At 39.8% G+C, this 18,062-nt stretch overlaps 1 protein-coding gene across 1 annotated transcript; it reads right to left on the bottom strand.

Moving 5' to 3' along the window:
* Positions 1-204: 204 nt before the first annotated feature.
* LOC110980985 (tetraspanin-7-like) lies at positions 205-17,870 on the bottom strand. The gene is made up of 7 exons (XM_022238103.2): positions 17,649-17,870; positions 9,090-9,278; positions 8,244-8,318; positions 6,610-6,708; positions 4,245-4,433; positions 3,662-3,745; positions 205-3,513 (listed from the first exon to the last, which is right to left on the bottom strand). The coding sequence occupies exons 1-7, from the start codon at positions 17,724-17,726 to the stop codon at positions 3,445-3,447; spliced, it is 783 nt and encodes a 260-aa protein (XP_022093795.2). The 5' UTR covers positions 17,727-17,870; the 3' UTR covers positions 205-3,444.
* Between the last annotated feature and the right edge of the window lie 192 nt (positions 17,871-18,062).

Raw genomic sequence — 18,062 nt, 5'->3', positions numbered from 1 at the left:
ACTCCAGTTTATGGTTTTAAAGGTCGAGAGTTCCGTTTATAAAACTTTTTAATTGATATTTACACTTTGACGTGTCCCTAAACCGGGCGTTTGCAACTGCTTTTAAAGAAAGGAGAATGCTCTCTCGCTTTATGACATAATGGAAATCACACGACGCTGTAAAAGACACCAGACGAAAGAAAAACACAGTCGTGACTGAATTGATATCTTTTCACGATACTGATTTTTATTGCAATGATTACAGCTTTTCAGGCAGGGATCACGTGACCATTTAGGGCGAGATTACATAACCTGACAGTCATAACTACATTTGAAACGAAGCATTTGCTTGGCGGAATCTATCAAACTACAAAGCTTGAAATGGTTCATATATATACTTTAATAATTGCATATACATAGTGATTTATACCTGTTCAGCGCATTGGCCTAATACTGCCGACATCTTCACTATCATTACTTACAAGTTTTACATTAAGATATCCTGTTCGTAAGTGTGACGTCACTTCAGTTTAAACCACGCCCACTGCACACGTGAACTGCACATAGGGTTACGTGCATTGATCGCCGTTTACATGGAACGGGAAGTTAACGCGCAACTTCAGCGATTGTCCAATGAGAGCCTGCAAATCGTGGCGCGCCGCCTTTGTGACGAAGTCACTTACGAACCAGATACTTCAACAATCATAATTAATAAGGTTTTCCATTTGCACTGATCTCTTCTACCATTGGCGAGAATAAAAGGAGAGCAATTATCAGTTGTTATTAAGATCAAATTTATTTGACAAACGTTTTACCACGACCTGCATTGACTGAAATAATGTCCCATGATGATAGCACCCTCGTGCCCGATCAAAATTGATATTTCAGATTTCGAGCTGTGAGCATACACGGTCATCCTTGAGGAGCAGACAATAATGAAATATCACCTTAGCTGGTAACTTTCAAGAGATCTTCTGTCTCAAATCAGAAGCATGTGGCCAAGAACAAATAACCTCTACTAAACATTGATAAAGAAAATGGACAAAGACATGATGCAAAAATCTAAGTGGCTCAGGTGATCCATACTTTGGTGATTCGTTATAATTAATCTCAATATTAAATTACATACCACTGTTCTCTATATTAACGAAGAACTAACTCGACCTTTCAGGTTCACCAAAATAAATAACGACAGTGTCCCTGTGACGATCGGGAGTAAGCAGAGGTTCCTGTTTTGGGCTTTTGAGTCTTCCTGCCTAAAACGCGAGCCAGAAAATTGGTCGAGGAAAGCCTAGCTATAAAATTACATGTACATGTATACACGATCATTTTACCCTGCACATTTTGTCACATTAATATAATAACACCTGCTGCCGACCCTAACTAAAAATCGCTCTAATTTAGAACTAACGAGAATGAAGAACTTATAAGGCGATTCACACTATGTTAGGAAAGGAGATATTCTATAATGCAGGTTACACACTAAACTGTTCACTGATGTGTCCATTACGCAATAAACTATGCATGCAAAAATAAAGTATGCTTAAAATACATTTTTCACACGATGTAAGAAAAGGAGATGATGGTGTGCAGGCTGCAAACCAAACTGTACACTGATATAAGCATTATGCAATAAACTATGCATGCAAAAATAAAGTATGCTTAAAATACAAAATTCTTTTACATACATTAGTGGGTACCTTTTTTATAGAGTTGAAATGAGAGTTTAATATGACAGATGAAATAAATTAAGATGAAGCTAACGAGTGGTTAAATTGATTTTTTTAATAACAAAAAATGAGATAAAATCGAGTTGATTAATGCTGTTTACACCTCGGTGGAAGGAAACGTTTTACAGCAATACAAAAATATCACAATAAAGTACCACCGTACATTTTAAGCACCTAGTTTGCAGACTCATTCTTTTTTTCTCTTACAAATGTCTACTTAGTCTTTTCATTAGCTTCTCAGCTTTTTAGCTCCAGAGAATATTTCAAGTTTCAAAAAGTCAATGTGGGGGCCTCATAAAAATGAACATATCAGTAACGTAAAACACAGCCTCTTAACAAAAAGAAACATTGGGTGGTTTAGATATTACAAATGCAATTTCAAGGCAACACAAAAGGCATTGAATTCAATTCCACTTAAAATCCTAAAATAAAAATCGACCCTGGAGTTGACAAAAGAAATCACCTAAAAAAGGAAAGCTGTCTAGTCAGCAAGGTTAAGATCATTTATACAGACATCAGCTCTAGTACAATTTCCTGCGAAAGGTCACAAGTGATAAAGTACTTATTAAGGCAAAGAACAGTAAAGCTGAACACCACCCACTGATATTACTTGATATTTGCACTGGACAATGGCAATTTTAAAGATGTCTTGCACGGTAGAGATCACAGTAAAGAAACTTTCACGAGAGACAATAACCACTGAGCATGGAGAAAGAACACCCAAAGCGGCAGGATTACAAGACGCAAAGTTACGGTGCACTTCCAAGAATATATTCCTATGTGACCTAATGAGTGCTTGCTCAGTACTCACGCTCATTGGTAACACAGATGAGATCCTGCAAACTACGACCTAACACCACTCTGTACAGTGCAAGACTTGCTGTCACCGGGATGCAGCATCACCCAAACCAACCCATGATCGCAATATTCCAGGATGAAAAAATCAGCATACCTGCACTATTATACAAAGTTTCACCAGAATTCATTCAGCGCAGTTTCAGTTGAAAACTCTAGTCCCACTTGACCAACCTGCTTTAGCGGCAGTATATTCTACTTTGAATGTTGTCCTGAGTAAACAGACCACTCGGCAGATATTCTACTTTGCTGGCAGTTAAATAAATTGATAACCTTTACTTGCATTAACTTTATGTTGCACCTTTTCCGAACACTTTACCAAGATCATTCCACTTTTTGTTTCTCAAAACTACACACAATGTACAAGTACACATTTTAATAAACATTTCTACTGAATATGAAGGCTTTTGATAGCACTCTTATTTCCACCGATTCTTCTTTTTTTTTCAAGGCAATACAAAAACGAAGCAGCTCAAGATGTACGGGCAGATTTCCTTGCCCAAGTTGCAAAATGCAATATTCACATCAAACCTTCAGGACTGACCATAATATCTGGGGTTAAATTTCGGGAAAATTTCACACATCAATATCCCAGGGGTCAATCATTGAGAGGCAGTATGCCTAAAGGCCCCACTCTGGCCTGTAATGTACGGTAACTTCTAACAAATGAAAAATGGAGCTGTGAACGACATGTGCAATTTCAAATTAACCTTTTTTTTTATTCAAGTTGTCCTGCAGACGCATCCTTGAACACATACATGTACTGGCCAGGAATCCTGTTTGTGGTGAACACCGAGAATGTGGCGTAACCCGCAAATCATACAAAAAAAGCCAATACGAAACTTAAGAGAGGCAGGACATCAGAGAGGCTTGTCATTCCTTACATCATCTCGTACTTGTTGGTATTAATGAGCTTAGCAAGTCCAAATGCCAGAATGATACCGATGAGCTGGCAGAGAGAAAAGATTTTTTTTAAGTCAATTTCATTTCTGTCTTCTTAAAATTTGGCAATGTAATTTCATATTCACTTCTCAGAGGCACAACAGCCAAAGAAAAACTGAGGTTGAAACAAACTTGAAGAATTTTGTAATTCTCACCTGAAAGAAAGCGAAGCCCAACGCACTGCCGCCAATAATTGACATCTTGTTGTCAAGGAAAGCAGTAACCTTCTCTGAGCAACCCTGCAACCAAGCAACCACATAGCTTAATCACATTTTGCATGGTTTCAATATGATGAATGCTCGTGTGCAAGACACGTTCACCTCCAAATAAATCCGTCTGAATGTAATTTTGGGAGAGCAAGAATGGACATCCTTGCTTGTAAAGAAAAAGGACATCTTAGATCAAATTGCTTTTCAACCTGCTCCCTGTGTGAGATTGTCTAAAGGCTCCAGGTAAAAGAGAGTCTTTCTCCTTGGGACATATTCAGAGAGGAATAACAGGCGATTACCCTGGCAACAGAATCTTAAAGGTTCCACTTTGTGAACAGAATTTTGTGATTAAAGCCAGTCTCATCTGCAATCCAATGTAGTGTGCCTTTACAGAATCCCAAAGATACTGGAGCTTAGAAAAGGGCATAGGAAATATCCTGGTAAGTCTCGAAAGCTTACTCATCTCCCTTGACCCTTGACCCTTTCCCTTCCATTCTGCCCTCCCCTTCCCTTCCTTCATTATACGTACCTCTCTGTATGCCAATAATGTGCCATTGTCAACTCTGATCGGTATAGCCTGCTCGGGCTGGCTACACTCATCTTTGTCCACCGTGGCGTTGCAGCAGCTGTCTGGTACCTCATCCTTCGGGTGGGTGTTGAACCACTCCGTGTCAGCCTGGAGCCAGTCGGTATAGTTTCGGGAGCCGCAGCAGAGCAGCTAGGGACAAAGGCAGATTGACCTTTAAAGGGACCGTGTAAAATGGGTGGAGAGCACTGCCTGTACTACTAACGACAGCCCCTCAGCTTCAGATGCATAACAATCCACCCTCTCCAACTTGGGTAGCATGCAATGTGCACCCAACTAATTTTCAACACTATGTGTACAAATGCACACACATTGTCAAACTTTGTCAGCAACATGCACCATGTAAACTTCTGTAATCCAGACCTCTGAAGTCTCAAGACATTTTAACAGACTTGTGACAAGATAGGTCTCTCTACTTAATGTGCATGGTGTATGCATATATTTATCTTTACAAAAAAAACCAAACTTTTACACACTCCAACCCTAATATTTAGTGCCAATTTCTGTAGTTTTGTCACATCTCACAGTCGCAGTGGACCACTTGCTGAAGTGTTTTGGAACAACAATAAGGGGGTAAATGTAAATTTTTTTTAATGATTTTTCAGAAATATTAATATTTTGTACCACAATAAATATTTTTGTGTACTTTGAATTGAAGTTGTACAGACTATGCATTTCCAGATGCAGGAAGAATACATGTACATGTAGGGTCTTTGTGTGTGTGTGTGTGAGACGAGAAGGACATTTGAGTGAAATTTAACTTGAGACTGTGGTACAATTTGTCTGATCTCGTAAAGAAAAATTTAGCAAAACTATTTCAAACAGCAAAAAATTGAGGAGAACTGTTTTCTACCTAGTGTAGGTAAACTTTTTACCCAAACTGTGCCTCTCTCCTACAGGTTATGCAGCTGTGCTCCGGTGAGATTCAACCTCAAGTGAGGACGGAGGCATTTCAAAGAGGAAAACACTGAGAATGTGTACCATGTACATGTCCTGTGAGATCTGCTACAGCCTACAGATGATTACCAGGGATATAGGGATTAGGATAGGGTAGAATTAAAGAGCTTGAGAGCCATGTCGATGCACACCGCATCCCTCGAGGCCATGTGGAGGAATGCCAACAATCTCTTTCATTAAAGGACCCATCAGAATAAAAGACCAGGACGGGGAACACATCGCCAGAACTGCAACATGATCCGGCAAAAATTTCACTCAAATGTCCTTCTCGTCTCACACACACACACACAAAGACCCTACATGTACATGTATTCTTCCTACATCTGGAAATGTAAGGAATACATTTGACATTACAGATGCAGGACCTGCCGCTGCAGGTGTATTTTTTATGTTCATGTATGCCTGATGCATGCACAACACCTGCACATGAATGTTAAGGATTGGAGTAAGACCTACACAATATATTGGGAAAGAGGGTATAAAAACATGGTTGAAAAATGAGGAATTTCCAAGATTATTCTTACAAATTCCATCTATTTGATCCAAATTTGACCCAAATCAGGCACTGTGCCGAGGAATAGATCGCGCAGACACCTGCCACCTGATGGCAACGACTGATTTAGGCTTGAAACTCAATGGCACACCATCGCCATATGGAGCACACCAGACGGAATAATGAGATGTGATTCCAGCCGTGTTCAGAGTGGGGTAAACAGGCTTGACGAAGGGCATGGACGGTGGAAGAGTCCTTAATAATAGACAGCAAGACGGCTGCATGAAAAATTGTTCTTGTCTATCGTCTCACGTTGTACAATGTTACTGGGTCAGTGATGTCGATTTCAGATGCTATAACAATGTACATGCAGTTACATTACATTATAACTTCCCCACACATTTCATGCCTGATAGTATTACTACAGTATATTGGCTACCTGCTCTTCTCTTTGGATTGTCACAATGAATGCAGCTTCAGGTAAGTATTTACATAGCCCCCATGTATTATGCATGCTCAGTTTTTGAGGGTACGGGAATATCGAGTGCAATTCTTACATAGTCGTGTAATTGTGGCAGTAAATTTATACAATGTATATATATGTAAAGAGAGGTAGCTTATTATTAGAAATCATCAAATATGGCTGTTGAAAAAACCAATTGGGGTTTGTAAGTAGGGTTGTCACATGTCCGACCAATAAAAAGAACAATCTATGAAATAAATTATGATTCTGTGCGGATAATGGTTTTTGAAATTAAAAATTCATCTGAAATTAATTTCCAGGGTTTTTCATCGGCTTTTTCTCCCCCCGTTATGTCTACAGAAAATGAGAGCGAAGCAGACATATGTTAAACTCACATGTTTCTGAAGTTTGTCAATGTAGGTATCTGGGGGCTCGTCTCTGCTCTTGTAGGTCTTTAGTTTGGAATCCAAACCCTTCCGGAAACCTTCCTCCAACTGTGAAATAGAAAAATAAAAGGTAAAGGCAACACACATGAGAGCTAAATGATTAAATGATGTTCCCTCAACCACATATCCATTTTGTTTTCAATCATAACTGTATCATAATAATCCCAAAAGCCTAGAGCACCTGCCACAAAATTTTAATTTGTGACCGACATCCTTCACACGTTTTAAAAAATGCATGAATTCCTTTTCAGCACTGATGTTAGTCATCCTGCCTGAGGCTATGAAGGCAACAGGGGGGCTCTTAAAAAATAAACAAAATAAAACAAAACCAAAAAAAAACCTGGCGTACAAGCCTGAAAGTGTACATGATCAAAAATTAAAGTGTACTGTACTTCATCTTCATAGAAAGAACTGCTAATCCACGGCCTTCTAACACTTGAAACAAAGAGTGATTTTTGAAGTGACAAAACAAAAGGAATAAACAGTCTAAGTGATTTTTGCTACAGATATCTGACAGATTTTGACTGCCATATTTTGGGCTAAATACACATTTTTACAACTATCAATGTTTTTTCCATGTAAGGCTTAGTTAAAATATATTTCTCATCAGTTGCTGCAGATTATAACCAAGGTTGGAAATACTGAAAATTGGCTGGTGCTGGTGATTTGACAGCGAGTACCATTCATGCGCATAAAGCTGACATTGAAAAATCCTTCTGACATTAAAAGTTCGTTCAACTCACAGCCTCAATCAATGCCCTTCAGTCAAGCTGGAATCAGGGATGAAGTTATTATAAAAATATCTGTCATGTCTGGCTCGGGAAATCATCCATTCAACTCAAAAATAAAAAATCTAAATGTCAACCATCAAGGCTCGAGCTCCAAAACACATCAGCTCAGACACATCACTTTGTCCACTGCTTGACATTTAAAGTGGGTTTTCAAACGATGCAGAAGATGATGTGGGATGATATTCATCATCTTGACTTCTTAAAAAGTTGGAATCTTCTGAGCTGCATTCCACACATATGATGTACATGCATTGGTACCAATTTACAAATCTCTGAACAAATTTAACCCTGACACTCCTCAGTCCTCCAACAGGTGAAGGATTGAGGAGGGTTAGGGTTAAATTAAATGAGTATCCCAGACAATTTGGGGTGTTCATTCAATAGATCCCTGATGAATTTAGAAAGAGTTCTTCACACTTCAGTAATTAAATCCCACCAGATGGAATTTTTAAAATTGAAGCGGGGTATAATGATACCAGGTTTGCAATACATGTATATTGCAACAGAATTGCTTTAACAGACAGGGCATCTGTACAGCGGCATGCACACTGTATGCCAAGTGGTTAGCATTTCACATATCGTACATACATGTACTGCAGGTAACGATCATTTATGAGGCGTGTAATATGCACATTGCAGTGGATATGCATGCCTTTTAAAACATCATCTTCCCCTGCTCGAGGTCGTGCACAGATACAAGCTTCTCAATGGAAGGAATGACTACAGTTTCTGACAAGTAACAAATTACACATGAGAAAATGGTCAAGGATTGACACGGCTACATCAACTTACACTATTTCGGTAAACGAAGCCTGAGATTCCTGCCGCTAGAAGAGCAATGAAGATGACAAAGACCATTACTCCGTACTGCAACACAAAAAGCAGATCCAAAGTTTACCTTAAAACTGTTGACTTTTTAGATGAAAGCTTTCAACTGATTTCACTAAAAAGAAATTATTAACAAATAAAAACTGGTAACAGACAGGCTATTTTCAAAAGATGAAATACTGGCGAAAAATGTACAAAAAGCAACCATGTACAGTAGAATACAGCAATGTTCACAGCATGCTTTTTCACTCCACAGAGGGTCTAGGGTACATGTATGCTTAAAATATCTGTCCTTCCTTCCTTCCTTCCGCATGAAATTCTGAAAACCTGCCTGTGCACTCCCAGCAAAGTTTTTGAAAATGACACCCTTCAACATCATGTATCTCACCAGCGTTGAAAATCTATGAAATACATGTACCTATACATGGGGGTTGTTACTTTTGCCATTTCTCAGCAAAAATTGCCTGACCCTGAGTAATTTTTGCCTGTTCTCAAGACAGGCGGAGGAGTGGCAAGGTGAGAAACTGCTCCACACTAGGCTTGATTTATCGGTACAATTTGTGCAAAACAGACAGGTTGATTAGAGAGCCTATAATGCAGAGAACGTAACCTAGATCGATGACAAGATAATGAGACTTGCCAGAATATTTTTGTTACAGGGCCAGTTTCATGGGGCTAAAAATGTCGCAAAGTACTGAAGATGATTGGCCAACAAAATACATGTACGTCTCTGATCCCTGCTCGACATAACTACTAAGCACAATTTTTTTCTGCTCATCAACTTGAAACCAAAACAATGCTGGGACTCACAAGTTGCAGAAGCCAAGCAATGTTCTTGACGGTGGCACAGCAACCGATGATTCCAGCGGCGATCATGAAGCTACCCGTCCCAATCAGGACATACTCAACGTTGGAATAGTCGGTGTCCGACAGCTCCAGGTAATATTTGAGTTCAAAGATTCCCCAGATACCGACGGCTAGGAGCGCAATGCCAACCACCTGCAGGGACAAAATGTACAAGTACATACAATTAAAGCTGTGATTTCAAGTAACAAAGTAGACAACTGTCTCTCTTGCACACACACCCCCGCCCCCCAAAAAAGTAGAGGGAAGTAGTTAAGACTAGACCATTTCCCCTGGGTGTCTGAAGGCAATGGAGGAGGAAGATTCAAGTAAAATGTGTAGGTTGGAAATGTTTCAATCGTTTTGAAATGACCTTTCAACTGGAAAACTCTTATGGTGCATTGAATGAACAGTTTCAGATGTACATGTATAAGCGCTGTACACTGCTTCCAAAATACATGTACAAGTATACTGTACACTTTGAAAAAAAATGTTGTAAACAATTCCTGCACACATAAAGGGTTGAATATATACCTTTATTTTACAACAAACAGAGAAAATTAAACAGACATGAATCAAATATAACACACATCACGGATGTTAATTACTGTACCAGCAAATGCTGCTGGCTTCATTTAAAAATCACTTCACGGATTGTAAACAGTCTGAAGACTGAAAAACCAAGAGAACGAAATGTAATCAAGCAAACCAGCCCACAGCAAAGACTGCTTCTTTAAAATCTACATTAAATTGAAGTACATGTACATGTACAGGCTTACATGTACATGTACAGGCTTACATGTACATGTACAGGCTTACATGTACATGTACAGGCTTACATGTACATGTACAGGCTTACATGTACATGTACAGGCTTACATGTACATGTACAGGCTTACATGTACATGTACAGGCTTACATGTACATGTACAGGCTTACATGTACATGTACAGGCTTACATGTACATGTACAGGCTTACATGTACATGTACAGGCTTACATGTACATGTACAGGCTTACATGTACATGTACAGGCTTACATGTACATGTACAGGCTTACATGTACATGTACAGGCTTACATGTACATGTACAGGCTTACATGTACATGTACAGGCTTACATGTACATGTACAGGCTTACATGTACATGTACAGGCTTACATGTACAAGCTTCCTCTACCCACTGGACTTTTCAGCAGCATTAGCAGTGCAAGGTGTGATGTCCGGGTTTCAAATTTCCTGCATTAATGCAACAAGAGAAGAGACAGCCTGCCCCAGCACTAATGACTAATTAATGCTAATGAGGGAGCAGGTACAAGACCGAACTGTCCGAAGGCCTGGCATTTATGGATGATGGCTCATCAAGACGTGGAGAATGCGGAGAGCACAGAGGATAAGGACGGCTGCAAGACCAGCATCTCTTTCCAATTTTCATCTCCATACTCAGTAAAAATTGATCAGGACAACTGATCGGATATAAACACCGTCATGTATCTTTTAAAAGCTGTTAAAAGTCATTCAAATTGTACACAGTAGAGAAAGCATAGGTGATTTGGGTTGATATTTTATGAATGAAGCTTTCATGGATTTGACTTCAACCGCCTAAAAATAAAATGATTCCCTAAAGTTAGTTCACCTTTGCAAATGAGCTGCACTGGGATCTTTCCAACTCAAGTCTGTGTTGTTACAGGCCAAGGATACAGGTTTTTAAACAATACAATATACACGTACACAGATAGATAAATGATTTCAAACAGAGATAATGCGTTGCTGGCATCTCCATGGTGTCTCAGAGGCTGCTGTTTTTGTCACTTCAATTTTAGTTGCAAGAATGCACAAAAAGGTTTACTCTACCGGTAGCCCATTCCATGATACAAAACTCTTACACTCCCAGGACGCATTCAGGCATAACCTCTATTGAATATCGTATGAAAGAAGCGACACACTATACTAGTCATGCACCTTGAATACACCTGTATTCTGGGGAAAATTGTAACATAATTTATACTGTATGTACAAGGCATCTGCTACAAACGTACTTAGTACATAGATTTTCCCCTGGAACAAACCGAGGAAATCTTAATTTTCTCTCATCCAACCAGCAAAAGCAGTCCTTCATTTCCTGCAACCTGTGAGCAATTAATCTTTTCTGGGTTTTCTCCATGGTGTCTGACCATGCTAACCACTCCCTCCCCTCCAGCTTTTCTTCCCTGAAATGACTTACAGGTAAATGTAATTAACCTCCTACAGTTGCACCTGTACTTTGTCCAGTGTGGGAGAGGGGACTTTCTGCCCTCAAAACCAGCCAAGATATGGCTACTGGACTCTGGCCGCAAATGAAATCTACATGTACGCTTAGTATGCAATGCAGGGCTGGAGTACAGGCCCCCTGTTCAGCTTGTTATTGCAGAGCAGGTGGCAGGTGTTTTTTTCACCCATTAAAAATGACACTTGTGGCAGTCTGAAATTCAAGAGAAGGCCAGAGAAGGAGATAGGACATGGCAACCCACATGCACATGTACCCCGGCAGTGAGGCATGTCGAGCATGTTTACTTGAAAGATACACCAAACAGTGAAATGTAACACCCAACTCTGAAAATGTTGTGTCATTCTAGAAATTCGGGGTCTGATGTGACATTTTTCTGTCTCTGTTACACCTGGCCTACACGTACGCAATTCCAGAAGCGATGTGAAATTGTCTATAAACTAAACATTAATTTGTTTGGCAGGTAATTAATCAATCTTGGAAATTAAAGCATGCATTCTAAACTTACAAAATCAGACGTTACCCTAGATGTACAGGGTAGCAGGGAAGGAAACAAATTGGATCCCAAAATCCCAATAGAATGACAAATACACAAAATGTACAATACATGTATGCAATACATACTGTACATGTACATGTGCATTGTGTATGAACACACAGCATCCGGGGGGGGGGGCAATTTCATTTTGCTACCGGGGTACATGATTACTGTTCATCACATGACGTTCAGGTGAAAGCAAACTCCACTATGAAAACGTTCTTTTATTACAACTGTATAAATGTAGTAAGTACCGGTATACATTTACCACTGTTGAAAATTTTCAAAGATATTACGCCAAAATGATAGGAATACTTTGAACATGTTGAAATGTTGCTGATCGCTGAATGGCCAGGCATCAAACAAAATGTGTTGTAATGAAACACTGTACGCAAACCGTATCATGTGTGCTGGTTTTCATGTCAACGACATCCCATAATATTTGTGGAATCCAGCACCGCATGTAATTAGCATACATGTGTGAAATTCCAGCCCACAGATGTTGAATGCAGTTCACACACAGCATGACTTCGACCCAACCAGACGAAATGACTTTAGCTTAGGTCAGAGCGTGAGGGATCATAGCTCACGGGAGAAATGGAATGCTTACGTATTCATATCAACACACACTGTGGTAGGCAATTCATGTGGTACATTTTATGTCAAGTGCAATAAAAACGGATTATTTCTGTCCCAATTCTCCCAGTTTTATCAGTGTTCATGTACAGGTAGAAGTTCTTTGGGTCTTTGCAAATGTCCGCGTCTGGTTATTTCCTTGCTCAAAATCAGTTGTGGCACCCTCACAAGCACGCTTCATTATCATTTCAATGATTCCAAGTTCACATTCTTCATGGGTGGTTTTCAATGGCCCCCCCGAACACCAGGGTAACCGCAGACTTTACTAAAAGTTGGGCAGAGAAAGCAAGCCATGGCTGTCAAAAGGTACCACACTGCCAAAGGGCATCAAGCCCACAAACAGGTACTTGGGGGAAATACATGCAACATGAATGGTAAATGTTTCTGACAAGTACAACAGTTACCAGTTTCACCTTCCTGCAAAATTCTCAAAACCCTCCCGTAAACTGTGCAGGATTTGGGAGGGTTAGAAAGTTCATAAACAAGGTCACTGCATTTATTACGAACCATTTCTGATAATGAATTGCACAAAAGGGCCCTAGGCGTTGTAGCTCCCAAGCCTGAAGACACCCACGTGTAGGTATTACCAACACACATGCCAATGGATTGTTGGCGCTTCAGTGCAGGTAAATACCCGTATAGGCCTCGGCAAGGTAGCTTTTGCTATTCATTGGCATGGATGAGCTCCTCTCAACAAAGCTATCCTACTACGTATAACCAAAGGAGCTACCATAGAGTTGTATGGTACAACAGCGACCATTCACCTTCCACAGGCTTACCTACATGTACATGTACATGGATATGTGAATGATGCCTACCATAATTATGTGATGTATGGGCGTTCTGATCATGCTGACAGGAATACTCTTGCAATGTATTCATGGCAGACTATTTCCAGGGGGAAAATCAAAAGTTCCTACCAAGTACAAAGTGCTTACAAACAGGTGAATAGCAATCACAATTTACAATACAACTTTCTCCATGTACATTTCAAGGGCGTGGACAGTGCCTAACATCAGTCTACTCGGTGCGAGCTGCTGGGACATCTATGGGGTACATGTACATACTAGCAGGTGTAGTGGTAAATATGTACATGTATATATGAATTTGAGTAATTTTAAATTTGAATTGAAATTTTTACAGACAAATCATAGGAACTGTCAATTGTTTCCGACAAATTTCGATTCAATTTCAAACAACCATGTACATGTACTATAGTTGGTCACCTGGTTATCAGTCAGCATGGAAGAACACAGCAATTTGAAATGTTATGTACAAACAGGTGCTGAACAGTACAGCAAACTTTTCACTCTTCTCAGAATTCCTCCAATCCATCTTTTTCAGAGACACTTCTTATGCTGTGTCATCCACGACCGACTCCCTCCCCCCCACTTCTAATAATCAGTCAAATCGCCCGCGCATAATGCCACCCATTAGAGGCTATTAAAATTGGATGGGCCCTTTTGCCCTTTACATTCTCCATAAGATATGCCTTTAAAGCATCTCCATCAACATCCTCAAGGTGTGTGTGTGACGAGGCGAGATGGAGGCAGAGACAGAGATGACACAAGGCAGCGGGAGGAACCTGATGAGCAGCCAGCTAAGCCGCGCATAGAGAAACAATCTCATTATCTTGTTGGCACAACCAGCCTGCTTCATTTCAGAGTCCAGACAAGAAGAAGAATTCTTTAGGACCTGATTTCACTGGCAGTTCTACTGAGGGATCCTGTCAGTGACTTGCACTGCGGCAAAGATTTTTCCATTATTTAACAAGCTCAGAGATGTAGATGTACATGTACACCTGTACGGTACAATACACCTTTGATGAATAGTGGTCGTATTCTCTGTGTCATGCCCCTGACCACAGCCAGATCCCTAATTTTGCCATTTATCATGAAAACCAACCAGGCTTTACAAAAGGTGGCAAAATAAGCAACCGAGCCACTATAGAGATCTCATTGTTGTAATAACAGTCAGGCATAATATGCAGTCTTCAAAGATGCATACATGTACCAATGTACCATGGACATGCCAGTGTATTTTCCATGCAAATTATGAGGGAAACCACAAGCAATGTCAAGGAATTTTCTGAGGAAAATAAGCAAATGGTACAACCGTACGAGTAACTTGAACTTGGACATGCATGTATAGTACATAACTACTGTACCTATGGAATATAAAAATATCTACGGCTTTGCCAAATATCCCAATAACCGAATATTTGATTATCAAATATTCAAATATTATTTTTCGAATTTGAATATTCCAATGCAAAATTCATGAAAAGGAAGGGAGAATTTTTTTTTTAAATGAGAAAAAGGGCACAATGGAGGCTTGTTGTAAAAAGTACATGTACCGGTAGATTCAATAAAAAGCGACAAAACCTTACAACAATTTAAAAAGAACAGTATTCATCAAAAACTTCAAAAGGAATATACATTTTCAATTGGAAAAGAAGTACTATTTGTCTCTTAAATCTTGCTAAATCGTGGCTAGAGATAATCGTAGATGAGAGAAGCTATTATAGTGATTACAATGTACAATTGTATGACTGAATATTCGGATATTCGATCTAATTGAAGGTCAAATATTCAAATAGTGAATTATTCAAATTGACTCAGCCCTACAAATATATGTACTTCATTCAGTTGCCAAGGAATTGTCTTTGAACTTGTCTTATTACAGGTGCATGTATGAGAACAAGCACAGTATCAGTGTACGCCAACTAGAAACAATGTGCCCTTCGTGAACATGTACATGAACAAACTGACGGTACCCACATGACCCCAAAATAAGTTGAACAAGTACATTATACATGTACACTACATGTAAGTGGGAGTCGGGCAGAACACTTTTAAAATGCAAAAACCTTTTGGGAAAATTCTTTCTACAAGGTTTAAAAATAACCTGGATTCCACATACTCATCTTTGATTATTTTAGCAGGATGGGAAGTGAGAACAGTGGGGCCTTAGTTGTTCTGCAAGTCATTTGAGAAATTTAGGAAAAGTGATGGTTTGTCGTTGATCATTCACTACGCATCATACAAATGTGTTGTGTGCTCTGTGTGTGCATGCATGTGTATGTATACTGTTTAACTTGCCTTTTTATCACGAAATTGCGAGTGCATTTTGAAAAAAATACAAACATTTCCTGTTTTGAAATTCATTTATCAATACATGTACATGTAGCTGGGGAATTCGAAGGAATGTTTTCTGCTGTTCAGAGCTCAAGTGCCTGCCGTGGAGTAACATGCAGAAGCTGATGCAATGTAACACAACCACACGACTACCAACACAGTTCCCAACCCAGGTTCAAAACTGATCACGTCTGAAGATCATGGTTGTGGCCAGACACACATGCATAAGCCCTGACTAGTGCTACCGACTACGGTTGTTTCCTACAGATGTATTATTGCACGGCATCCCGCAGGTTGTAGTCAGTGGATTCGGATACACGGCCTTCCTCTTAAAGTGGAAATTACCAGCATAAGAAGTTCAATAACAAACTGTGATTGGCTGGCTGACTTATCAGCATGTTGGCTGAGGCCACTAGTAAAAAAAGTTTCGTTTATCAGCTGAGCAAAAACGGGTAGAAAAAATTCAAATCATTGTACTGCTTCTCACTTTTAAACACTCAAACAATTTTTTTTTCTCGACAATTTTCAAAGATTTACAGAAAAAACACAGTTTACAGTTTGGGGAAAACAAGCCAAAGAATAATCCTGGTCATAATTTCAAGAAAAACAACCGTGAAATGTGCCAGTACACTAAATTTGGAGAGGCCCATTTTGAGAATATAAACAAATCCACTTTTCTGAAAGGGCTTAACTTCCTCTGTCTGGCTCAACTTAAGCTGCCACATCCTCACTTCCTGCCTAACGGATCTACGCATGTTGGCAAAAATGTAAACAGCCAAGCCGAGCACAACCTAAGAGGCTTCGACTCTCGAAAATTATGGGCTCTTAACGAGAAGCAAATCATCACACAAGACTGATTAAAAAATGTAAATGTTGGGAGCCACTGAGCTTAAGGACCATCAAAAATTGCAGATCTCAAAACAAAATTGAATGCAGCATTTTTCAACTCCATTTCACATTTCTTTGTGCAACAATGAGCAATATATGCCCACACAGAAAGTGACAGCTGAAAAATGCAGTAACTACATCTACATGGGCTGTGCATTACATCGCTGTTATTCGTATCCATGACAACGATCTTCTTCATTAACGAAGGTAGAGTGCAAATTCTGCATGGCAACAAGGAACCCGAGATTCAGGTTTGGAAAATTAGTATCAAGTGTATTTTAATGCATTGTGAGCAGTGCATGACGTATTTATTTAACCAAACAAGGTGAAAACAGAATTCTTTGTCAATAATCAAGGTACAACTTTACAAAAAAATTGGAAGTCATACAAATTAAACATAAGTCACACCTACATATAAGAACAAATGTTGCATCCCTGGCTGTGTGTAAACTGTAAAGTCTACCAAGAGTCAACAGCATCTCACATTATAACGAATTTGTTCATAAACTTGGAAATGGTTTTATTGATCATGAAGTCTTTTAAATTACAATATTTTTGAAATGTTGCTACAATGCTAGTGTTCCGCATACAGGCACAAGGCTTAGCTAGCCTAATTAACTCAGTCATGTCATTGACTGTTGTTAGTAGGGCTAATTCTGACATGTCTGGGGTTTCATTGAGATTAACCGACAGTGATGTGACAGGCCATTATTTATATAGGCCCATGATACTGACAAGCCTAAGCGAAGGGACAAGAATTCCTGATGCAACATTCGTCTCGCATGTCTGGTAACCACGTCATGTGTACCACACTGATGTCACGTCCATTAAACCAATTCACAGTGTCTAGCTTGCTTCCAACATATCCAAGTTCCATTCAGCAAACCACAGTACATTTGTGACACACATTGTACACGTGTGCTCTGTCTGTCCAACGAACGTACGTGCCAAGTGGAATAACTGTCTTGAGCTAGCGACGCAACGAACATGACGGAAGGCCCTACCCGACATACGCCGCTAGCTACGGCGCGCTGCCAAGTCGCTACTGCTAAAACAAACTTACCCAGAAAATCAAGTTGAATATCGTCAGAAGAAGCTTGACAACGGCCATGGCGGCCGTGGTTTGCATCTGTTTCGGCATTTTCGAAGTATCCTCTCCTCTCTTCTTGCTGGAAATACCCCAAAGTGGCCTGTCTTGGCTCAGAATATGAGCTCAAGGTTCCTCAGTCCTGCTCACGTCACTCACCAGAGATACACACAGCTAGCTAGCTAGCTAGCTAGCTCAGGCAGTGCTCGACTCGTGTACACATCACGTCACACAGCGGCGCTATACGATCTTTTTACGTGGTGCGTGTATCTGAACAGAGATCGCTCATGTAGCTGGCCCCAGCGTGTCAAACCACAGCGAAAGAAAAAAAATATAACAAGCCCTGAATCTTCCAAACCAAAGCTCCAAAAATTGATTCCATTATTTCCC

This window comes from Acanthaster planci, linkage group LG14, assembly GCF_054643075.1.
Source record: "Acanthaster planci isolate LZ-2023a linkage group LG14, COTS_SCS, whole genome shotgun sequence".
Taxonomy (NCBI): Eukaryota; Metazoa; Echinodermata; class Asteroidea; order Valvatida; family Acanthasteridae; genus Acanthaster; species Acanthaster planci.
The sequence above is the reverse complement of the archived record's forward strand: the minus strand, read 5'-3'. Positions and strand labels throughout refer to the sequence as shown.